This window comes from Chrysochloris asiatica, unplaced genomic scaffold (genome assembly GCF_000296735.1).
Source record: "Chrysochloris asiatica unplaced genomic scaffold, ChrAsi1.0 scaffold00223, whole genome shotgun sequence".
Lineage (NCBI taxonomy): Eukaryota > Metazoa > Chordata > Mammalia > Afrosoricida > Chrysochloridae > Chrysochloris > Chrysochloris asiatica.
Window position 1 is genome coordinate 3220784 of NW_006408741.1, and position 26059 is coordinate 3246842.

General features: G+C 39.3%; 2 protein-coding genes across 2 annotated transcripts in view; both read right to left on the minus strand.

Moving 5' to 3' along the window:
- Positions 1–649: 649 nt before the first annotated feature.
- Positions 650–8068, minus strand: VAMP3 (vesicle-associated membrane protein 3). The gene is made up of 5 exons (XM_006873120.1): positions 8049–8068; positions 7233–7314; positions 5970–6128; positions 5158–5209; positions 650–669 (listed from the first exon to the last, which is right to left on the minus strand). The coding sequence occupies exons 1-5, from the start codon at positions 8066–8068 to the stop codon at positions 650–652; spliced, it is 333 nt and encodes a 110-aa protein (XP_006873182.1).
- A 361-nt stretch (positions 8069–8429) lies between these two features.
- CAMTA1 (calmodulin binding transcription activator 1) overlaps positions 8430–26059 on the minus strand; it is a 1308299-nt gene continuing 1290669 nt past the window's right edge. The window contains exons 23-25 of the mRNA XM_006873121.1: positions 23939–23969; positions 8728–8901; positions 8430–8657 (exon numbers count right to left, since the gene is read on the minus strand). Coding sequence (XP_006873183.1) covers positions 8430–8657; positions 8728–8901; positions 23939–23969 — 433 coding nt within the window. The remainder of the gene's footprint in view (positions 8658–8727; positions 8902–23938; positions 23970–26059) is intronic.

Genomic DNA, 26059 nt, shown 5'->3' on the forward strand with positions numbered 1-26059 from the left:
CCATAAAAAGAGTTCTTGTAAAGAGGTTATTTCTGATTAATATTTTAGCAAGTTACACATAACAATAACAAGAAGGTAAACATCTTTGTATCTAATGTAAAAGCAAAAATTCTTTACCAGCATCTTATTTTCAATACAGAGAAATCGTCAGTAGTGCTTATACACAGTAGTGCATTCTCTTAGAGGGGCTCAGAAAAGTATCAAAGTACATAAGGCACATACAGTTATTGTCACACATGTTCTTTCTGGAAGGCACAAGTTGGAAATCAGATTACCCAAAGGCTTTAAAATGTGGCTCTAAAGACAACATCATATGCAGAGGACAGCTACACTGGAACAAATTCCCTTAACTAATTAATCAGTGACAGAATTACTTCCAGATTATCCCACTATAACTTTAGAAGTCCTCTTCATCAGCCCATGTGTAAAGTTGTAAAGGCACTGTGCAAAATGTGGGCTGGGCGGAGTACGCTTCTACTGTGGAGTGCATATTAAAAAACAAAGGCATGTTTCATAGACATCAAACTTTGCATTAACCAAAAATAATCATTTTAGATATAAAAGTGGGTAAGCTTGGTAATATAGCAGGTTCTTAGTCAAAAGTCTTGAAGAAGTCTCTTGAGCAGCATGCTTGAATTTCACAGGATATTCACGAAGAGACACTCCACACTAACAATTGCATAGAGAAAATGAGGGGAAAACAGTCTTAGTGCAAATCTAGAATCAATATTAAATGCTGAAGTTTAAACAGGTAAATTTCCACACACAGATGATACACATTTAATTTGGCCCATTTCCTCCTTGTTATCTGTCTACCCACCATAGATGGCTACCAGTGACTGTCACATGGAAGGATTCTAGTAACATCCTTGTTAAAAGGAAACATCCACTAACGTCAACTTATCAATGAAAGGAAGATGCTTCTTTAAACAGTGCATAGTCTACAATGGTATCTGAGTGATGCAGATAATTAATGCACTGCTAATCGAAAGCTTGGTGATCTGAGTGCAGCCTGAGAGGCCACGGTAAACCCTCGGCAGCAGTCACAGAGTCACTATGAGTCAGAATCATTTCCATGGCAACTGGTTTGGTTTTGGTTATACATTTTTTATTATTATACTTAGACACTATCCTAAAGATAAGGTCCATATGCCTTACAAGGTGATCTAGAATTTTGAGCTCTTGGTGTGATGCTATAGGGTCAGCACTGGACTGTAAACCATATGGCTGGCAGTTCAAACCTACCAGATACTCCTTGGAAACTCTATACAGGGTTGCTATGAGTCAGAATCAACTCCAAAGCAATTAAGAACAACAACAAGAAAGGCAGCCAGTAAATGCCACTACTATTCAAATTTATGCACCAAACACTACAGCCAATGATGAAGAAATTGATCAGCACTGGACTGCAAACCACAAGATCAGCAGTTCAAACCCACCAGGTGCTACTCGGAAACACTATCCAGGGTTGCTGAGTCAGAACCAGCTTGATGGCACTTAACAACCCAACTTCTTCAGTTTGAAACTGATCAAACATGCAATCAAGATGTATTGATAATCCCTGGTGATTGGAATGTGAAAGTTGGGAACAAAAACGAAGGTTCAGTAGTTGGAAAATATGGCCTTGGTAATAGATTATATAACAGAATTTTGTAAGACCAATGACTTATTCATTGCAAACATCTTTGTCAACAACATTAATGGTAACTACATACTTGAACATTGCCAGATGGAACACATTCCTGTATCAAATCAACTTCATATATGGAAAGAGTAGATGGAGAAGTTCATCAGTCCAAACAAGGCCAGAGGCCAACTGTGGACCAGACCAACCATGAATAGCTCATCTTCAGGTTTAGGTTGAAGCTGAAGAAAATTAATGTCCTTAAGAGCAAAATATAGCACTGAATTTAGATATCATCTCAAGAGCAATTCTGATGTATTAGACACTAATGACTGAAGACCAGAGGAGTTCTGGGATGACTTCAAGACATTATAGTTGAAGAAAGCAAAAGGCCATTATAAATACAGGAAATAAAGAAAAGACCAAAATGGATGTCAGAAGAGACTTTGAAACTTGCTCTTGAAGATAAAGTAGCTAGAGTGAATAGAAAAGATGATGAAGTAAAAGAGCTACTGTAAAGTAAAACAGAAAATAAAGGGCAGCTGGAGAACACAAAGTATTTTAATGAAATGTGTGCAAGACCCAGAGTTAAAAAAACAAAATAAAAAGAACACACTCAACATTTCTCAAGCTACAAGAACTGAAGAAAAACTCTAAACTGGTGTGATGTTGTAGAAGCACTGAACTGCAAGGTCAGTTTCAACTGCAAGGTCGGTGGTTCAAACTTATCAGCTGCTCCTCAAAAACCCTACAAAAGGTTGCTAAGAGTCGGAACCGACTCGAAGGCACTTAACAACACCAACATGGGGACAATACTGCATGACACAGGAAGCACTGAAAGATGAAAGGAATACATAAAGTCACGGTACCAAAAAGAATTGGATGATGTCCAACCATTTCAAGAGACAGCATATGATCAATAATTGCTGGTACTGAAAGAAGTCCAAGCTGCACTGGTAAAAACAAAGCTCCAGGAATTGATGGACTACCAACCGAAAAGCATCAACAAACTGATGTAGTGCTAGAGACAATCACTCATCTATGCCAAGAAATCTGGAAGATAGCTACCTGGCCAATGGACTGGAAAAGATCCGTATGTGTGCCCATTCCAAAGAAAGGTAACCTAACAGAATGAAGGAATCATCAAACACTATCATTAATACCACGTGTAAGTAAATTTTTTCTGAAGATAATGTTTACTTGTGCTTTATCGATTATAACATTGTGGAGAATGGGTATTACAGACCACTTACTAGTGCTCATGAGGAATCTGTAAATAGACCAAGAAGTAGTTACTAGAACAGAGTAAGGGGATACTGATTCGTTTAAAATCAGGAAAGGTGTGCACCAAAGTTGTATCTTTTCACCACACTTATTCAATTTGTATGCTGAGCAAAAAATCTGAGAAGCTGGATTTTATGAAGAAGAACATGGCATCAGGATTTGAGGAAGAATCATTAACAACTTGCAATATGCAGACGACACAACCTTGCTTGCTGAAAGCAAAAAGGACTTTAAATATTTACTGATGAAGATCAAAGACTATAGCCTTCAGTATGAATTGCACCTCAATATAAAGAAACTGAAACCCCTCACAACTGGATTAGTAAATCGCATCATGATAAACAGAGAAAAGATTAAGATTGTGAAAGATTTTCATTTTACTTGGCTCCATAATCAACACTCATGGAAGCAGAAGTCAGAAAATCAAATGATGTTATTTCATGAGGCCAACCTGTCGTAAAAGATCTCTTTAGAGTGCTGAAGAGCAAAGATGTCTCTGTGAGGACTAAGGTGCGACTGACCCAAACCATGGTATTTTCATATTTTCATAAACATATGAAAACTGGACAATGAATAAGGAAGATTGTGGAAAAACTGATGTATTTAAGTTATGATGTTGGTGAAAACTACTGAATATACCATGGACTGCCAGAAGAACAAACACAAATCTGCTTTGGAAGAAGTATGGCTGATGAAGTATGTTGAAACTTCATCTCTCATACTTTGGACATGTTGTCAGGAAGCAGTTCCTATAGACTGATTATGCTTGGTAAAGTGGAGTGTCAGCAAAAAAAAAGAGGAAGACCCCCAACAAGATGGACTGATACAGTGGCTTCAACAATGGGCTCAAACATAACCACACTTGGGAGGATCGTGCTGGAGCACCAGTGTTTTGTTCTGTTGTGTATAGGGTCTCTATGAATCAGAACTAACTGGGTGGCACCTAACAACAACTTCTTAAGCACTTCTCATGCATTAACTAATCTGATACTCATAACAAGCAGAGGAGGCAGGTATTATTATTTCCACCCCCCACCCTTAGCAACAAGGAAACTGAGGCTTACACACATCACATTACAGTAAATTCAGGTTACAGATGTCCAACTCCCAGACAACTCCTGCTTGCCCTTTAGGTAAATCTGTCCTCACTTTGAAACAGTTGCAACAATCCTTTGTCACAATCACCTTTACTCACTGTACATACAGCTTTTAAATCATTGAAAAGCTTTGGGATCTTTTCTTGCACTAACCAAACCCAAGCCAAACCCACTGCCATCGAGTCGATTCAGAGAGACCCTATAAGATAAAGTAGAACTGCTCCATAGAGTTTCTGATGCCGTAAATATTTATGGGAGCAGACTGCCTCATTTTTATCCCTTGAAGAAGCAGCTGGTGAGTTCAAACTGTTTAACTTTTGGCTAGCAGCCCAACACTTAATCTACCATATTACCAGGGCTGGTTCTTCTTGTACTACAACTGTTTCTGAGACTTTAATAAGGGAACAGACAGCCTCATCTTTCTTATGCAGAGCTGCTGGTGGGTTTGAACCACCAACCTTGCAGTTAGCAGCCCCACAGTCATAGCCCACGGTGCCATCAGAGTTCCTTCTTCTTTCAGTAACCCACTGCCATTGGATTGATTCTGACTCACAGTGACCCAATAGGATAGATCTTTCCCTTTGGGTTTCCAAGACTATTAACCTTTACTGGAGCACACAGCCTGAGCTTCCCCATGAAGTGGCTGCTGGGTTTGAACCACCAACCTTGCAGTTAGCAACCCAAAATGTTTAACCACACCCACCTTTCTTGCACTAAAGTTAGACTAAATAAGAACCATATGCACCTGTTCTGACTAACCCAAGAATTTTTACAAACACAGTTAGGAATGGAACTCATTCATAACCTGGCTGCTGCCTCACGTATTCAGGGTCACACAGCTGCCTGGTGGTGGAGACAGGATCAATCACAGGTGGTCCCTGCTTTCAATCACTCACCTGCACTGCTTCTCATAAAAGGCAATATATGATGAAAGTACATTCAGAGAGAAAAATGGCTAAGTCAGTGGAAATGAATTGCTTTTCTTTCTTTGAAGGATTATCGATGTCAAAAATTTCAGGAAAAAGGTTTCACTCAAACTGAAGCATTGTAGAAATTTACTAAAGAAATGTAACATGCCGGGAGTAAAGGACATTTCTGGGGAACACTTATTTGTCCAGGAAACCCAGAGAAAAGACTGTGACAGTTACTCACCAACAATGATGATGATGACGATAATCACAATGCTGATCCCAATGGCCCACATCTGTAATGAGATAGAGTTCCCTTCACATTTCAAAATGTGCTTACTGAAGAGTACCAGAGAACAGTATCTTACTCTGGTCACTGGAAAGATTTACAATCTGAAATCATTCGTAATTTTTAGAGTCTAAATGTAATGTTCTCAATTAGAGCCTGAAGGGTACTTGTTTTTATAAGATACGCAAATGATCTGTGGCCCCGAGATAAGCATCTGTTTGGGTGTAAAAGCTTTCCACATTAAGGAAGGGCTACTAAGCTTGTTCCGTGTGTCTATAGGAGTTATTTCAAAAGGCACAAGAGGCAGCGCATGTCTTTGGTGACTACGTAAGAGGGCGTGGGCCCAGTGCAGCTGCTTTCCACTCTCTGGTCCTGCACACTGGGGCTTTCTAGAAGCGCCTTCCTTGGGCTCTGGAGCCATCCACAGCAACACACACAAACCAGGTCAGCAATTTCATCTGTCTCTTGTCAATCTGTGCCCGGGTTTCTGTTGGGGTGGGGGTCAGAAGGGGCTGATGTCTGTGACTGACTTTGAACTTTCTTATTCTGTATGTTCCTAAGGTCAGCCACAAAACATGGAGTCATCCTAAGAGTGCGAATAGGATAAGGGCATGCTCTCAGAGTTCTGGATTCAGACCAATCCCTATTTCCATGTGTAGGAAGCAGAACCCATCTCCCAGATGCACACAAGTCCAGAATCTGCAGCCTTTGTCTACACTCGAGAATCAAGATGGTGGCACAGTAAAAAACAGTTCAAAAAGAATTACCTTGCAATTCTTCCACCAATATTTTCTCTTCAACTTGGCAGCACTCGTTTCAAACTGAGATGCTCCTGCCTGGAGGGCATCTACACGGTCATCCAGCTCAGAAAGCTTCTGATCTCGTTCTAATACTTTGTCCACGTTGACACGCATGATGTCCACCACCTACATGGGTTTGTTGACACCAAGTTATACACAAAGAAACAAACAAAAACTCCCAATATGAAGGGGTTTTAAAAAGTTCATGGAAAAATGGAATGAAAGGATCATGAAATTCCCCACCCTCTGCAAAACCTACTGACACATTTTTTAGTTAAGTCCTTTATTACTTTAGGCCAAACTTACATTTAAAAAAGAAAAAGAAGGGAGGGAGGCAATTTGAATTTGTAAATAAAGAAAGTTTCAGACAGGACAAAATTAGATTTGGTTTCTTAGCACACAAATAAAAAATTTCAGGGTGAAATTCATAAAAGAAATGTACTACATGCCTTAACAAGAGTAACATAGCTTTAACATTGCCTTTTTTAAGACAATTCAATGCAGAAAAACCAAGATATCTTTGTTAGACAGTACCAGTCCAATTTGATTTTCTCAAGCAAGCTTCCCTTGTGGTTCTGCATACATAATGCAGAACAAAAGATGCTCTGATGGTCCCCAGCTCATGACTTCTAGAAATATAGATTTGCTGGGCTACCGCAGTTTGCTGTATATCAATGGCCAACAGTCAAGGACGATTTCTCCAGGGGCTTGCTAAGGATGGAGCAAAGCATTTTGATCAACAGTCCAGTTAGAAAGACTGGTCCTGGCTTTAGTGATTTGAAGACCTAATCTGCAAATTTTTCTAGACTATAACTCTATTTTGCAGAGTGGTTCTTAGGGAACATTCTTCTGGGAGGAGTTTGTGTGCCTTCGGATGTGGTCAAGTTACAGGAAAACTGCAAGAAACTAAGAAATCTGACTTCTGCTTAAATCAGGGCTTCCAGACAACAGGGAAACAATTTTTTGGTTACATTTATCATACTGTCAGGAGTCTTGGTGGCACAATGGTTAAACACTTGGCTGCTACAGGTTGGCAATTCAAATCCTCCCAGTGGTTCTGCGGAAGAAAAGACCTGGCAATCTGTTTCTGTAAAGATGGCACCCAATAAATGATAATGCCATAATTTACTTTACATTTATACTTTCATCATACTTTTTCTAAACAGAATTATTTCCACAGGGCTCCAGAGTTTGTTCAACGTGCATGTTTCCAACACTGCAGAGCAATACCTCATCCACTTGGTTCTGTGTCTGCTGTAGTCTCCGATTACTGCCAGAGGCAGCATTTGAACCTGCAGGTGCGCCTGCAGACCTAAAACACATAAAAACACGAGCATGAATAAATTAGGATGACTTCAAATACATTTTTCTAAGTATAAAGATTTTGTCCCAGAATCTCAGTGTTAACAATTTCTTACAAAGAACAAAAGCTAGAAGGGAAAAAAGTCCTTGCAGTAATGAACAAAGGTTTTAATAAGTATTTCTTCTAATTCCTCTATAATTTCCAACGTTCTCCCTCATATCTGAAGTAAACAAGGTCTAAAGTGAAGTTTTAATAGGATCTGCTTTGTACTATGGAGTCCTGGTGTGGCACTGTGGGTTAATGTGCCAGACTGCATAGCTGTTTGGACTGCAAGGTCAGCGGTTCAAGCTCACCAGTTACTCCTCCGAAACCCTATACAGGGTCGCTATGGATCGGAACCAACTCGACGGCACTTAACAACAACACCACCCTGCCCTATAATAGGGTCACTGAGTGTACTTGACTCACTGGCAGTGAATTTGGTTTCTGGCAAAGGACCAGAGATATAATAGGTGCAATCCTTGACCTCGACCTGAAAAAGTTTAGTGCACAGCAGGCAAAAGTTAAAAGGAATGCACCTTTCTCATTTAATTCTCCTAAATTTTGAAGGAGGATATGCTTATTATCCCTATTTCTTACACAAATAAAGTGAGATTTAGAAAGCCAACACAGCTGGCTGCAATGGAGCCAGTGGGTAAAACAGGTCCTGTTCTAAGATCTTAAGCATCTTCAGCTAGTGGTACGTTAGCCCCAGCAGGTACATTCTGCAGAGTGTTGTCTCCTGGTTCCCAGCAGGAATCCCGGGAGAAGTCCTTATTTCTTTCACTCTGTGAGTGGAGGGGAGATAGAGGGTCCTCTGATTTTAATTCGGATTCTTGGAATGTTACCGCTGGAAACACCACGATTTCAAGGGCTACTACAATAGTGCCTTTGCTTAGAAAGAGAGGAGGACCAGAGCGAAGTAATCCTTCCAAGTTCAGCTGCTCCTGCTTAAGAAAAGGAGCGTTTTGCCCTTCTGAACTGCTCTTGTTTTCAGACTGTAGGTGCAGGCAGGGCCGAGGTCCTTTCCAGTGCAATTTCCGGAACCCGGCCCAGCCCAGCCCTGCGCCTGGCAGAGTAAGCGCTCAGGGAGGGCAGTAGTCGCCGCTCCTCTTAGGGGCTTTTCGGGAGAAGAAGAAGGGGCGAGGCCGGGAGGGGCGGGGTAGGGTGGGACATGCTAGCTTCCTCCGGGAAATCCCGGAGCCCTCCATCGGACGCTGGTGGCGCTGTGGAAACTGGCCTGGTCGGCCCGCAGCCGCCGAGCCCCCCAGGCCTTGAAGCCCCCGCCCGCGCGGCCAGCGACACTGGGCTCTCTGAGGTTCTCAGCGTAGGCTGCCGTCCCCAAGGCCCGAAGTAGCCCCGTAGTCACGTCACGTCACTCACATTTTGGCGGCGGTGGAGGTAGTGGACGAGGGTCTGCGACAGCTCACAACAGGAACCACAACTAACTGGGTAGAGGGGCCGGGCGGCCGGTGGTGCAGCGGCGATGACGTCACCAGGGGCCAGGCGGGGCGCGGGCGCGCCGGAAGTGGGTGGGACGTCTGTGAGGGGTGGAGTCTAAGAGACATTTTTGCGTCCACAACGAGGCCTCCGAGCAGTAAAAACAGTTGTCACTAGGGTACTGAACTGTTTGCGTCACTCTATGAGACGTAGAGTGCAGATCATTAAGCGGGGCTCCCTCTCTCCATGCCTCCTGAGTTGACCGGAGAGAAATAGGAACGACCGAGCCTGCTGCGTGGTCAATACACGTGTTCTGCCTGGCGGTGCATTAGGCACTGAAGGGACTATTGTTGGGGGCCCATTTTTTTGGGCCGATGTACTTCTGCTTATCGTCCCAGATTAACCTAGCGGTCTTGGTGACGCCACGAGTTTCCGAAAGTTACTTAAAAATAGACTGAGAGGAAGTTCATGTTGAATATTTGTCACTGACATTGACTGGGTTAGGTTCTCTCCCTTCAGGTATTCATACGTGACACAAATGTTTGTCATTGCACAGATTGTATTGTTTATGGGAGCCTTGACATCAAGGAATCATTTTCTGTATTCCTAGCATAATAGGGCAGTCCTCGTGTGGACTGCAAGGTCAGTCTGAACCACAAGGTTGGCAGTTCAAACTCACCAGTTGTTCATCGAAAACCCATACAGGTTCGCTATGAGTCTAAACCAACTGAACAGCACTGTAACAACAGCAGGGTAGGGGAACTCGGTAGATCTTTCGGAAACACTCTCAACTGGGAACCACGTGGTCTGCGATTGAACCTACCAACTATTCTGAAGGATAAAGAGACTGACTGCTACCCTAAAGATGTAGTCAGGGAAATTCTATGGAACAGCTGGAAACAACTCGATGACAGTGGGTTTTTTTGTTTGTTAAATTAGAATAAACAGGAGTGTCACATAGAGCATGGGATTTGAGTTGGCTCAGTAGCTGAAAAAGAGAATTCTGCAGGCAGTGAATAGACAATACCAAAGATAATAGTTGAGGGGGCATGGTTTGCACAGACTAAGTAGAAGGTGCAAGTTGGGGGCCTAGATGAAAAATAAGATTGAATCAATTGTGATAAGCAAGCAAGGAAAATGTCATGTAAATGAAGCACTCACGAGGTAGGGAAGCAGACACACGATGCCAAATTGGCCTGGCATAGGGGGTAGATTGGTTGGAAGAACTGCTAGGGACAGAGAAAGAGACTGCAGTGAAAGAGAATGGAACAATGACGTTGACAAAAAGATGGTAAGAACTAATATCAGTAGCCAGCTAGAAATGAATTTTTTTTTTAATTTCAAAGAATGAATTTAGAATGACATCTTCCTTTTCAAAGAACTTCATAGATCTAGGTAAATGCTATTTGAAAGACACAGGGAAAATAAGTATTTGAGGGAGGAACAATGGCCCTGCTTTTTGTTTGTTTTTCACAACATGTCTAACACTGTATGTCAAAATACTGAATCTGGACCAAAGGAAATAGAGTGCTTGAAATTATTTCATTGGGTCTGAAGTGTGCTGATCACCCTGGATTTTAATTATCTGGTAAAGTTAAAGCAAAACACACAAATAGTATGGGGAAATTTTCTTCATTTTTAATTTACAGCAGAAAGAATATAAAGCATTCAGAAAACATTTTCCATATTTTAAGGGCAATTCAAAACATTTTGCATGGTTTCCAGCAGCTGAGTTCTTCAACAGATCCATTGATTCAATGATGCTTTACATGCACAATTACAAAAATAAAACTTACAAAAAAGAAGACATCTAGACTAGTTTTACATGCAAGTCTCAGGGACCCCCCATTGGGCGCCAACTACTGTGTGGAACTGCCATAAGCGACCGTGCAGCCAGAGAGGGGTTCGTGTTTATTGTCTGTATTTCGTTCACACAGTACAGCTGATTTCAAATGGGTAACAAGAATAGCAATTAAATCTTCAGGAGACAGAATAAGATGAGCTATTAATTTTATAATGAAGTCCTACTCCTGGCACTTGGGAATTCAGATTATCCAAGAAAGCTGTGCTTACCTATCATCGTATATTCAAAATTAAGATTCACAACCAAGAAAAAGCGGTCGGAAATGCATCGTTTCAGTGGAAGTGCATTTTAACCTCACCTAGGAATCACAGTTGTAATGGTAGGTTACACTGGTAGGGTTTGAACCTACATCCTGTCCCTTCCATAAGAACCCACCGAATTAATTCTATAATTAGTCTTTATCTTCCAGAATCTTCTAACTTATCCAGCTAATAATGTAACATGTGAAACATTAAAAAAAAAAAAATTAATGTGAGGGTTAAAGCAAATCCACTGAGGTCATTACTCTTGTCAAAATATCAGTTCGTTTTGCCATAATAAATAGAATCAACATATCTAAGTTCCATTTTAATAGAGGATAGTCTGAAAGAGCTGGCTTTCACATTCTGTTCCCATTTATGAATGCAGTTGCGTTTGTAAATTACTCAGTGTCCTTCTGTAGGTCAAATTGGGAAAAATAATGGGTATTTGGGGGACGGCAACAGCTGTAACATAACCCACACATTTAAAAACAAAATTGAGTCAGGTCAGTTTACAAATGTAGAGGTGGCTACTAGTTGTGGGGCTGTCACTGTTGTCAAAGCTGATCACAAGCAGTAAGACGTATACTGTACAGTAATTCGAGGTTGGCAGTGAAAGGAAGTAATTAAAAACAAGTACAATTATAGAAAAGGCACCAAGAGCACTGACCCCAGTTTTTACCACAATCTGTTTTTTAAATCTACCCTCCTTCTGAAGACACCAGTTTAAAAGCTTCTTTGTGAATATTTTTAGGCTTCACAACAAGCCTTGAGTTTTAACTTACAGTTGGTAGCCAGACCAAGAAAAAGAAACAAAACAGAAAACTATTATCTCAACTGATCCTCAAACCACCTGGGAATCTTAAACTGGCATCAGCAAATGCGAACTTTATCCTCTCAATTTCATCCGAGTAGTTTAATTTTTTAAAAACATCAGGTTTCTTTGGCTCCTCATTATGTGGAAAGCGTAATATATACCATGACATCCCTGGGACACCAGCTTACATCTTTAAATTTTTTCACTTATCTTTTTATGCAATTTTTATGACAGTTTTCTGATTTCCAGCAGGAGATATGAAAACGTGAGACATTTTTCTACTTTTCATACTGTTTCTTTCATCAGGTTGGGATCATTCTAAGTGTTCTTTGTGGGAGTGAGTGGATGGTGTTAAGCTATATACTGATTCATCTTATGATTATCTGCTTTGCAAAAGTAACTTAATTTTCTTAAGCAATATTAGCATTCACATTACTTGGCACCATTGGCAAAAAAATTTGAAATAAAATTAAATAAACTCCCCGTAGCCAAAATTAAATGTAAACATATCCTTTTTTTTTTTTTTTTAAAGTAATGTTACTCTGCCTTTTTTCCTAAGTCTAAATACAGTAGCTCTTTTTTTTTTTTTTTTGCAGTTTAGTCATGCTTTAGCAAAATGTTCTTCTAAAGAACATTTAAAATAAAGTACTCTTATAGTGAAATAAAGTTTTTTTTTTTTGTTTCATTTTACAGACCATAGCCACTAATGCTTTGCTTTTGTTCATTTCTTTTTTTCTTGGTTTCATGCACATATCTCTTTGTTTTAATATATACAATATATACAAACAATACATCCACATTTTTTCTCGCTTCATTCAGACAAAACTATACAAATAATTTTATCTTGGCATGTTATTGACCTTTGTGAATAAAATATTTAGCAATTAATATAATCCCTTTCAAATATTTTCTCACTTTCCATTTCTACCTTCTCTATATATACACAGAAACTGCTCAGTTTTGATGAGAGATAGCCAAAAATAGGGAATTTACTGGCCGGAACGCAGCACCACAATGATCTTTTTTTTGTTTTTTTTAAGTGGCAAATGTCCAGGCAAGGTTTATGATTCCTTAGAATGACTACAGTTTCAAAGGATACTAAAAAAATCTACATGCTCGACTAATTCTCCTAAGTAATTCTCATTGCACATGAAAGTAAGGCAAAAAATTAAAGTGCTGATCATGAGAAAAGGGACAAGATGATGATTATACTTGCAGGTTTCTTGGGAAGTGGTAGGGACAAGAGAAAAGCAGTTTGAATTTTGTACTCCATTACTCCGTCGTTCCTATGCATTATCCGTTTACCACACACCCACCCCTCTGCGTATTTCCACAACACATCCCAAACCTGCAGATTGGAAAAGTGGCATTAAGTGTGCTGTTGAGACTAAAACAAAACATAAAACAAACAACAACAAAAATAAGTTTAACAGTGAAGGAAATGAGAACACACGGACCCAGTAAAGATTTGTATGATCTAAGCCCTCCGCGTATAATCAATCCCAAAGATTCAGCTTCTTGGAAATAACTGACAGGTGCAGGAACAGCATTCATTTCTGTTGCTAGTGGCTCCCCACCTTTTCTTATCTATATTTTTGGTATAAATATTTGTACAGTTCCACACGATGTTTGAATACAGCCCTATGCGAGAAGGAAAACGGCTTCCTCCTAAGAAAAGGAAGCCCCTTTCACACTCCTCCTGGTGTCTTGTTTTCCCATGATCCAACAGAAGACTGAGTTCCAAGATGTCTTGCTGATCAAATTAAAAGTTGTCCATGAAAGTGCAAATGCAATGACCAAAACATTACTGTTAAAATCCTGCAGCTGATCTCCCCAAAACTGCAGAGGGGTTGTGTGTGTGTGTGTGTTTGTGTTGTTGTTGTTGTTGCATGTCTCTGCTAAAAACAGAAATGAAAACAGTCTGAAAAGCAATGTCACATTGCTAAGGGATGCTGCTGTATGTCTTCAAGTTCCTTGGCCTTTTTCAATTCTTTCACTCTGCAAGAGAAACAGAACACCAGGCGATAACTATACAGTGAGACTGTGAGCAAATTAGGGAAAGGGTTATTACCACTCCCTCTGAAATGAAAAACCAAGACAGAAGCCCTTTTGTGAATGGATGGCAAAAGAAACACCTCGTAAATTGCTGGCAGAAATCTTCAAAGAGGAAGCCATGGCCCTTCTAAAGGTGGTTCTTTTAATTACAAAAAAAAAATTACTAAAACTTTGCTCTACATCAAGTGCTCTAAAAACCAAGCAGACCTCCAAGTCTACTACTGTATTAAATCATGTGTTATAATAACATGTTCCTCTTAGACAAATTTAACTGTCTCAATAACTCTTTGTAGCCTGGTGGACCACCATTGATACCCTAGAATCCCATAAGATGATGCAAACAAGGGAAAGTGCACACACATTTAGCTTGTACTGCACCTAGGATCGAACTATCATTTGCTTTCATAGACTTAAGGTTTTCAGACAGCTTGAGCCTACTCAGAAACATCTGCACAATTCTATCATTACACTAATGTATGGTGGAGTCTTTTTGATTTTCAGAGTTACTCATTTTCTCCCCTTTCCTACTGTAACTTCAGAAGATGTTCAGGTTATGTCCCCCTGTGGTCTCCAGTGGGCACATTTCTGATCAGGCCCTCTGTCCTATTTGACACATTTGTTGTAGTATTCAAAACAAAGCAAATCCTTAAATGGCATTGCTATAAAGTCATGGGGAATTCACATCAGCATGTTACCACTTAAACATTTTTTAATATGAAAACTTGCCTTGTTTTTTATGTATGGTTGTCTGATGTGGATAGGGTGCCAGGATAGTGGATATATAAGCTGTAAAAACATTTCTCTCTACTGATGAAGAACCTGCCTTAATAGCAGAATGATTAAGTTCAAGTGTGATTTTAGAGTAGGGGTGGGGAACGTACAGCCCTCGGGCTGTATAAGGCCCCAAAAATCATTTGGTCAGATTGTGCCAATGTACCTGCAGTTCCAACCATCAAATTCAGGTGACTTCATTAAATGTCTGACCAAATATAGCAGGAGAATTCACATAATGGTCCACAAATACCCAAATGGCCCTTCATAATTAAAAATAAAAAGCTTAAAAAGGTTCCCCAACCCGTTTTAAAGTCTAACTTTTATAGTCGGTGCATGCTGTTTGTATCATCTACTTTGTGTAGTGTTGCATACTATAGAATTACACTAATTTGTTTCCCAAAACTGGATGTGAGAATGATTTTAGGCAGCTTCTCAGGACACCTCAGCAGCAGAATAAGTATGTGATTTCTTTTTCTGACATGAGCCTTTATGAGGTGAGTGACCCCCTCACTGTACTTTTCTCGTTCTCTGAAAGTAAGGTGTCTTCTGTTACATGACAAGAGTACACTGTAATTTTTTTAAAACAAATTCTTGTTTACTTTCTAAATGGGTCCCCGATAATATTCAGGCAGGAAGAAAACACTTTGAAAAGGCAGTAATAAGGTATCGCTGTTTTACATGCCCTGGGATTCAGTGGAATGGCATGTCTGCTGGAACAGCAATTTAAGAAAGTGACTGTATTTATCACTTCCAAGCAGAGTCGTTCCTGAGCATTCTGCAAAGTAGATGTAAGTTCTTCTAACAGATACAATGCTCTTTTAGGAGAAAAGCTCTATTGACTCATCTTTAATACTGAAAAGGAGGGTAATGCTTTATTTGTCTGGTTTCTTTGCTTAACAACACACCATGCCCAGCTTCTTCCTAGCCATGTACAGATGACCACGACAACCAGTCTATTTCCAAAACTACCTAAATCCTTTTTTTTTCTTAACAGGCATGTGTAGAATGTACTGCTGTGTTCTTAACTGGTTCTAAGTATTTCGTTTCTATTCTTATAATTAAATATACCATGGATCAATAAATTGTAGGGACATTTGGGCCATACTGGGTACAGAACTGTACGTCATTATAGGTCCCTGGTTTTGGACATGCATACTTGATAAATGGCTTTTTAAAAATGGAAACATGCTCTATTTTGAGGTCAGTGTTTAAACATGCAAGATCTATACTAACAGCCCTTCGGCTGGAAAAATGCAAGGCATGCACTGATGCCAACTTTCCCTCAGGACATGCAACATCTGTACTTGTGCAGACCTGAATGACCGCAAAATGTGCATGCTGCCTCAAATATGACATGTCATTTCTGCATGAATATAGAACTTATTCACCAATGTGCAACAGTGACGCCACCACTGGTGAGCCTCCTACAACTTGGAGAATTCTGAACTCAGCCTGCTAGCCTAACCATAACAGAGAGGCGCAGCTTGCCTACTTCATCATCGAAAGGAGGGTGGCTTACAAACCGGAAACGTTTGATGCAGTTTCATATATAAAGACTCTCTAATTCACCTGTTCAGAGAAGGTATAATGTAAATATTTTTGTCTTAATTAGAATGGTCACATTTGTTTTTGTAGTTTTTTGGCTGTTTGAGAAATAATTAAAAAGTGAATTAAGTTTTCATAAGGTGCTAAAGTTACCATGTAGACACTGCTATCAAACGAGTGATCATCTCACATGTCCACACAAAGAGATGATCATGACTGTCTACCTTGCAGAAATGAGAACATTCCAATTTTCAGATCTTTTTCCTAGGTTTCATAATTTCTGAGCTAAAATAGTGAATTAAGTACTTAAGTTTCAGGATGAAGTTTCCACACTATATTAGCAATGTAAATAAATGACATCAGAATGATCTGAATGGCACAGGAGACAGGTTGTTTTTTGTTTTTTTGCAGAAAACAAAGAAGGAACTAGAAAAACGGAAGAAAACGGAAAAAATAAAGAGACTATGTCATGTTTTGATAGTTACACCAGGTCACTTAAGATCTGTGACCTCACTTAGTTCTCACAATGTTAGTGCTGTCTTATCTCCACTTGTAAATAGATATGCTGAGAGATACAGTTGAAGCAACTTGCCACACATTATATACTTAGTAACTGACAGAGCAGGGATTTGAACTCTGAATTATCTGACTTCAGAGCCTGCAGTTTTGCACTCATTCTACTGCCTCTAATAATGTCAGGATTACATTTTTTTTTTTTTTTTTAAAGATTTTAATCAGCTCTTCCAAAAGACTCTATAGAGAAAACATTTAGAAATTGTCCATGGTATAAGAAGACTGGCTATGTCTTCAAAAATTGATGACAACAATAATATTTTCTTAATTCTAAGACGTTAGCCTTTATAAGGCACAGTATTGATTTTATTACTTTGCTGCAGAGGAAAAACAAAACCTCCACATAAAACATGCTATCAATTCTAAGACACATTTGTTGTTGTTGTTAAGTGCCATCGAGTCGGGTCCGACCCATAGTGACCCTGTACAGGGTTTCCGAGGGTGTAAATCCTTACGGGAGTAGAAAGCCTCATCTTTCTCCCGCGGAGCGGCTGGTAGTTTCGAACCGCTGACCTTAAGGTTCGCAGCCCGATTCGTAACCACTACGATTAGGTTGAGATCTTTTGCCTCACTGTCGAATTCGCAGACCACGTTGATGTTGATTTGCCATCGAAAGCTTAAAGGAATTTCAAATAATGTTGTAACTGTCTGTTACTGGAATCACAAATGGAGTTCTGTGTTACCTGAGGATAGATTATTAGGATGGGTGCTCAGTTCAAATTGTTGTTTTTAATCACATGCCAACTGGATAAAATGATAACTTTACAGGTGAGAAACCAATCAGAGTGCTGAAGGTATTTTAGAACATCCAGTCCTGGAATTTTTGCTAAAAAGTTCTAAGAACTGTTTCAAATCAGTGTCCTGAATAGCTACAGAATTTGCTTTTGCTGTCTTATTAGTCAAGGACACGAGCAATCACTAAAAGGCATATGTTAACTAAAAATACATCTGTGGCAATAAGAACACACAATTAAAATTCAAATTGTTTTCTCTAGATGATCCTCCCTTGTTTGCTTTTCTAATATTGTCTACAATGAGCATATGCTTGTTTTGTAATAAGGATGACTGCTGCTTGTCAGTCTTTAAAATAAGAAAATTTAAAAGCTTGCTTTTCTATTCATCCATTACAAGTCCTGGTGTGGTGCTGTGAGTTAATGTGCCAGACCGCAAAGCTGGTTTGAACTGCAAGGTTGGTGGTTCAAACTCACCAGCTGCTCCTCGGGAACTCTATACAGGGTCACTATGGGTCAGAAACGACTCGACAGCACTTTAACAACAACATTACAACTACTATATCTTACAAATGTGTTCATACAAAATAAAACCTACTGAAAAATTCAGTGGAGCGAAAAGATCAACTGGATTGGCTGACCAAAAACAAAACCAACAACTGAACTGATTTCATTGGAGTTACCTGTGTTCTAAGTCTACTTTTCAGTATGTAAACTTGGTTAAATATAGACTAGAATTTTTAACATTAGAACTGTACCTGAAAACCCAGTGTCTGTGCTCACCATTATCTATTAAAACTTAGCACACAGATGCTCAATAAGCATCTCTTGGGTTATATTACAGAAACTCAGCTGAGGGCTGTTGAGTTTTTGTCCTCTTTAGGAATTACATTTAGACTCATTAAGGGCTAAGAAGGAGCTGAACCTAAAAAAAGAGACAAATGCCTAGGCTATCTAAGAAAAAAATTTACTATAATTACACTTACTTCAGAATCCTATCCCACAAAAGACAGGCAAAGCAGTCTTACTTAAGATCACAGATGCAATTAGCAGAGGATGGAAATGACAGTTTCTGGGTACAAGGCGACTGAACCTCACATCAGTAGCCCAGAAAATACTATTCTCCAGTGAGTTAAAGACAACTGAATAGGGCCAAAAAGTAAGACCAAACTCCATAGCAGTTGGGCCCTACAATAAAATCTGTACTTGTGATACTAGTTTGGTATAGAGTAATTAGGATCCTAAAACTAATACTTGTGACCATTCAACTATTAAAATGATAAACAAGCCCAGGGTTTCCCCAAGCATTCTAGGCTGAAAATATTCACGTCTTGGGATACTGTTGCAGTCTCAACCAAAAAAAAAAAAAAAAAATATGTTGCATCGTAATGTACTGAAGTGATGTCGTAAGCAACAGCACTGAAAGCCAGCAAAAGCCCACAGGGTTTATTTCTGTCAGACGTCCAATGGTAATTTATGAATAAATGAAGTCGGCCTGCTTCCGAGACTTGTAGCAAACAATGGCTCCATGGGTAAAGCATTAGGCAAAGCGGCTTCATTACATCTACTCAGCCAAAGAAATGTGTCATGGATCAGTGGATTTCAGCAGGCATATTCTCGCAGTGCTGGACGTCAGAGTTCTACAGGGCAGCCAGAAAAGGCTTTCTGATTAGTTACCTGTTGCTCTGAGAGCTGCAATAGCTTGTGGGGAATTTAGGCAAAGAGAGATCTTGCCATTTTCCAGAAATCTCATTTGGATTGCAAAACAAAAAAGACAGAGAGGCCCAATAAGAATGACACAGAGCCTGTTTTCTGTAGCTTAACACACACCACTGTGTTCCAAAAATATCCATTTCCTAAAAGAGGCAAGTGAGACAGAATTACTTTGGAGATTTAAAACACATCGAGGATGACACATCCCACATTCATTTCTTACTCCTCATGGGGCCATTTGAGTGCCATACATCATGTCAAATGGAAACACGTGTGGTATCACAGTCCTTGACCTGGGGCACAGCTTACTCTTGCCAGTTCAACAGTACACTTCCAGGGATTGTTAGAGAATTGTCCCTCTAATAAGATTGTATATAACAAAGCAAACAGGAGCAGCGTAATCGTCCCGAGCTTGGCAATGACTCCACACACTGAGGGGTGCTTCCCAGGGCTGCTCTGAATCATCTGAGTGGAAACCACTACTTACCAGAATGACTGGCAACTTCGGGCAAAGTGTTTACAAACTCAGTTGTCAAATACAGAGAAAATCTTTTGTTTTAAAACTTGTGACCCAAACGTGCTATTTCTTCTTCCTCCACCTAAGGTTCTTTTATTCCAGGAGGACAGCTGCACCTACCTTTATTGAACATGAGTAAACTAAGCCAGTGATTTGCAAGAAATATGCAATTGAAACACCAGAATTTCCACTGCTAATAAGAGTATTTGTAGTGACTGTTATAGTTTATAAAGCTCCATCAGAGATACCATATGTCATCGAGGGAAAGAAGGAATCTTAGGGTTGTTTCCCAGAGACTGGGCTCTAATCTCTAAACACACTTCCTAGTATCCATTAAAAATAAACATCTTAAAGGGAGAGGTGAAAAAAATTTTTTTTTCTATCTAGGAAAACAGAAGCATTGTTCACTTTAGACCAACTAAGCATGAATGCCTTGAAGATATATATTCTATTACACCGCTCAAATTATTTTAGTATTTATTTTGCATAAAGATTTTTCTGCTCCAAGATGAAATAATATCCTGTTAGATATATTCAAAATCCAACTGGAAAGTAGGAGAATTTTCAGCATGTGTGGGGTCCTGGTGTGGCACTGTAAGCTAAGCACTGGACTGTTAATTACAGGGTCAGCAGTTTAAACCCACCAGCTGCTCCTCGGAAACTCTATACAGTGTCACTGTGAATGAAAATCAACTCGAGGGCAGTTGACAACAACAACACGCCTTAATTAAACATTTCTTCTACCTTAAAATCATCCTCAGTCATTTGCTGAAGTTCATAAAATACTCACCTAAATTTTTAAAAGCCGTAATAGTAGCTATCCAATTAAACACTTCCCTGTTTCTAAGGGAAGTTCTCTCTTAAGCAGACATTTATTATGCCTAAGACATAACAAAGTCCAATGACAGAATCAAGACTGGGAAACTTCCTATCAGATTACTGGATAAGTTAGGGCTAAGCCTGGAAAGAAAGACTGGGTAAAGGTGAACCAGATCAATAAAGACTATTTGGTGCTTTTTCTAAGTCTTTCCAGACAGAAGACTAAAGCTTTCAGGTACAAATGGTATTTTCCAGTTGTAGTGGTTACAAATTGGGCTGCGAACCACAAGGTCAGCAGTTTGAAACTACCAGCTGTTCCATGGGAGAAAGAAGAGGTTTTCTGCTCCTGTAAAGATTTACAGCCTCAGAAACCCTGTACAGGGTCGCTGTGAGTCAGAACTGACTCTACGGCACATGACCACCACCACCACCATGCTGCTGAGACAGAACTCCTGATGTGGCACTGTAGGATAAGCACTGGACTGCTAACCGCAAGGTCAGTGGTTCAAACCTATCAGCTGCTCCTCAGAAACCATACACAGGGTTGCTAAGAGTTGGAACCGGCTCAACAGCACTTAACAACATCAACAACGATACTGGGATTAGTTTGTGGTGTGTTAATTCTGATGATGGCATTTAAAAAAATGTCCTTTTTCTTCACTAACATAGAACTTTTGGTAAATCATAGTGCGTTACAAACACTGTAACATAAAAACTGTATTCAAATGCTATTTTCTAGTGTATAACCCTTAAATGTCTTAGCTATGGTGTGCTTTATAAATGAATAAGTATAGCTCTTCTCTTCTTTTAAGGAGTCCTGGTGGCTTTGTAGGATAAATACTGGAGTACTAAGCACAAGGTCACCAGTTCAAACCCACCAGCTGTTCCACGAAAGACAAATATGGCTGTCTTTTCCTGTCAAGATTTACAGCCTCAGAAGTCCTATACAGGGTCGCTGTGAGTCACAGTTGACTTGATTGACTGTGAGTTTGGCTCGGTTTTGGTTATTCTTTTTCTTTGATAGAAATTCTAGAACTATAAATCCTCCCAAGAGTAATGCCACCTGGAGGATTAACAGAGGGAAAGCCGCTGTAAGTCGTCTCCTGGACCAGGGAGGAGAGGGGAACTTCCGGGCGGCTGGACAAGGCCATGTACAGAAGTTAGACAGGTAATTACCACACTGCAAGGAACCTGAAAGCTGCTCACACTCCCTGAAGACTGTGAGGCGCAATTCCAGCTTTCCATGCATGAATAGGGGAGTTCAGTATTTCACAACAAAATGCAGCAGGCACTAAGAAATTAAGGTAGGGAGACTGGTTGGCATTGAAAAGCACCCTTTAGAAAATGTACTCTTAAAAATGATCATTAACATACTGGAAACTAACAAGCTTCAAAAGTGCATAAGCAACCACTTTTCACTGAAGTGTTTGTTGGTTCCTTGCAGCAGGCTATAGTAATTGCATTTAACATGCAAGATACTACAACTTTTGAGTTAAATTGAATGGGCATGCATTTGCTCTTTTGGAGACTTTTTTTTTTTTTCCCTTAATGGAAAGAAATGATATCTATGTATGCAGAGAGTGATACAGAATGAGAAGTAAATGGAGATTTCTGCCCTTTTTTTCTCTTATATTTCAAATACAAACATCTAAGCCAGCTCGACCACTTGAGAGAACTAAAATAATCCAACTGCAAACAACAAAATCTAATTCTTAAGATGATTAACTAGATATATTTACAAACAGGAGTAGAACTTCTCTCCATTCCACCAAAAACAATTTTCTCTGTTAGCAACTATCCGTGGCTTTACATAGGTGAGACATTAAATCTTTTAGAGGGTCAACAGTAGAAATACAGGTAATTGCCTGTCCCTTCTCAATCCTCTGTAGTATATAAAAGCTAAGATTTGTGGCTCATTTATCAAAGATAAATCTATGTGATAGCATTTTAATCTCTTCGCCTGAAACAGATTTCACCTGGACAGTTTCTTAAGTAATCTAGAGATCAGAGTAAATTTATTTCGAAAACTTTACTTAATATGGTCTTTATTTAGGAAGAACTTGTAAAAACTCAATTTTCCTACTATCTAAATCAGCAAGCTATAACCTGTGGGCTATAAGTTGAAGTTTTAGTAGAACACAACCACAACCATCCAATTATGGATCATCTATGGTGGTTTCCTGCTACAACAGCAGAATTGATTGGTTGTGACAGACTGTGTGGCCTTCAAGGACAACTATTAATTGGCTCTTTAAGAAAAGGCTTGCCAACTCTTGGTTTAAAGCATAATGAATAAATATTAGCATCAACATAAAAGTAGTTAGATGTGATATAAAACATGATTATCTCTAGGAAAATGTTAAATTTAAAGATGTTTTTGAATTACGATTTTTTCTCAGAAATCTAAAAATACTAGTGTAAGGTTAAAAGGGGGAAGGTGTGTTGGATGCCATTGATAGGGAGAACTCCATTGTTAGATTTTAAAGCCATCTCCTTCTTTAAACTATATTTAGGAAAAAAAGATATTGAATTAATTGAAATTCAAGTCTGGTTTGGGTGAAATCTATTCCTAGCTTTAAAAAAATAGTTTTTTTCTGACACTACATCTGTTATTACAACTTAGGATGTGTTATAGTCACGTCTAGCAGACTTTTTTGTTTCTTGTACAAATTTACAAATCAGCATCATTTTCTAAAATCTCAGAAACCTGAACGTCTGTGGAATACCTACACATTACAATTTGTAATGTAAGTTCTAGTGGAATATCCACTCTTAACTGTAATATAGAAGGTGCATGTTTTCAATACTTCACATGACATGTTCTTTCTTCACCATTCCTGATTAAGTGTTGAGAGTGTGGTCCACTCACTACTGGATAAGCAGTGTCCTTTGTGGGGAGTTCTGAATGGGCAACTATGTGTATTCACTTACCTCGTAGTCTCAGGGAAAGAGAGATTTAGAAAACAAAACTATAGAACAGGGTAATGGGAAAACATTCATTTTGAACTAAAAAGAGATGAGCTAAAATTTTTTTTTAAAAGGCCTAGTCTCAACTAATGAGCCTTCTTGCTTTAGAAATTTTGGCACAACAGCAGCTGAGAAAATTTCATGTGGCAGTTTGTAAGTCACAAACAACCATTTGCTTATTAATATCTCCCTAGAATACAGCCTTATTCCAATCTTCAATGTGTACCACCAGTTACTCTTTTATACCGAAGGCATTTCCACCCGGTTCTAAGCATGCCCTCCTGCAGAGGCCTCCTCGGGATGGGCCTTCCTCTTATTTAATTCATGCATTTGTACCATCTACTATATGAGACTGTTCTCCTGACATATAAAATAGCAGTGTTAGTAATTAGGGTTAGTTTTTCATCTTATCTTATTTCATTCAGAATGGATGTGAAACTTACTGGCATACCTAGGCTGCAGCCCCATGCAAGCAAGCAAAAAGCAAAATATCAAAAATGGAAGATAAAGATAAACTGGCTAGCAGGTAGCTAAACTCACCCTTTTGTACAGCCTATGGTCCACCAGGGGGCTTCAGACAGTAAAACAATACCAAAGAGCTATTAGCATATGAGTGTCACAACACAACCTTATCAATAGCTTTAACAAAAAAGAATATTAAGTGGCTCCATTTTTTTTTTTTTTCCTTGAAAAAAGAATGGTGGTAGGGTGTGTGAAATGAGCAGGGAGGAAACCATCAATTTATCTTTAAGTATAAAAAAATGATGGGGGGGGGGTGTCATGTGACTTAGTAAAATCCTTACGAAATGGGACATTTCTTAATCATTTCTAAAAGCCACCTACCTACCTACCTACCTTCTGGGGGGATGGGGTGAGGTTTTCTCTTTTTAACTAGATTTTAATGCCTCTAAAAGGTACTAAAAACATGACACTTTTCCTTAATATTAAATAAACTTAGATTGAAAACAAGGTTATAAAACATCCTGGGGAAAATACTATTTTAACCCAACTTTTTGGATAAGATTTGTATAGATTTTTCAGAATGTCTTCAAATTCCTTAATTGAACACATAGGAACAGGAAAAGAATATGTATCCTCTCTGTACACAAAAGTTATTCAAGTTTGCCTGCACATTTTTCTAGTGCCTGAACTATAAAAGGACAAGTACAGAAAAGCGCCAACAGTGGTCTCTATTTCATCCCAAATAATCAGCAGAAATCCGGAGCCCATAATCTCCTGTTCTCTGTAAACCTTCTTGCTAGCATCCTTATAAGGTTTTTCCTGGTTAAAATGTCAACCCAAGAAAGGAAACATCTTCATGAAATTCTTCCCTCCTAGCTATCAAAAAGACAATTCTCAAAGAAAGAGTAAAAGGATTTCCTTGTTCAGCCTACTTTGGGAAACAGTCCTTTATATTTTGTTTAAATACCTTACCTTACTCTCTCAATTCATGCAATATAAATCCAGGGTACCACTTTGGGCAGGGGGAGAAGTGAGTGTGGGACTGCTGGTCAATTTGTTCAAAATCATTACTGTACATATGTCCACAGTCTGGCAATTAAATGAGGAGAAACCAGGGAAAATATAGTGCAATTCAATGAGTGAACATTCCAGTTTATTTGAAGTAGCCAATAGAACCATGTTGATGTAGTATTTTAAAAAATAGTATCTGCCTGGAAAGCATCAACCTCGATCTCATGAAAGAGGTGGCCACATGCTTCTGGCTCAAAGCGGCCCAAGTCTTCAATGGTGCCAGTGTAGAAGATGTAGGAGAGAAAAGGGAAAAACGAGGCTGAGCACTCAGGAACTTAAGCAGGCGGGTCTATGTAAGGCCTTGATAGCTACACCCAATGGTAGTGCTATAGGATCAGCACTGCACTGCTAACCACACAGTCAGAGGTTTAAACCCACCAGCCATTCCTTAGAAACCCTATACAGCATCACTATGAATCAGAACTTAACAACAACAAAATGAGTAGGCACTTAACAACAACAACAGTAGAAAGTATGACTGAATAATAAAGGAATTAGACTGGCTTTTGGTAAGGATTGTAGAATTAATTGCATTACTTAATTGCCATAGCCCACATGCATTCCTAACAGGACTTCCTGTTTTAGGGGACTGGTAATGATGTTCATTATTTGTTTGAAATTGTGGGGGAAGGTGACCCAATGCCTAAGTGGTGCTAGGGCACATGACAAGTGTCCCTAAGCATCTTTCTCAGTATTCTAGCAGAGAATGCCAGCTCTATCCTAAAGGAATGCTTTTCTTCAAGTTCTCATTATTTCAGTGGCTTCCTGTTGTTGCTGTTGTTAAGTGTTGTCGAGTTGGTTCTGACTCACAGTGACCTTGAAGAGGGTTTCCAAGGATCAACTGGGGAATTTTGAACTGTTTCTATAGTTGTATAAACTAACTCTTTTTTGTGGATTTAAGCAAAGGCAAAAGTAAGCAATTAAACCCTAGTAAGTCTCAAAAAGCCCTGGTGTAGTGCTGTAGGCAAACACTGGAATGCTAACCATAAGTTGGCAGTTTAAATCTACAAGTTGCTCATGGAAATCCTATACAGGGTTACTCTGAGTCAGAAGCAACTCGATGGCACACAACAAGTCTCAAAGGCAAAATATTTTCAAAGTTAGAAACCAGCTAGTTTAAGGAGTAAG

Excerpts from the sequence above, each read along its gene's own strand:
- VAMP3 (XM_006873120.1), bottom strand. The coding sequence starts at position 8,068 with ATGTACCTGCTGGGGCTAAC. Across the intron at positions 6,129-7,232 it reads CACAGAACCAAGTGGATGAG|GTGGTGGACATCATGCGTGT; the intron begins GTATTGCTCTGC and ends AAACCCATGTAG. Across the intron at positions 5,210-5,969 it reads ATTGGTGGAAGAATTGCAAG|ATGTGGGCCATTGGGATCAG; the intron begins GTAATTCTTTTT and ends ATCTCATTACAG.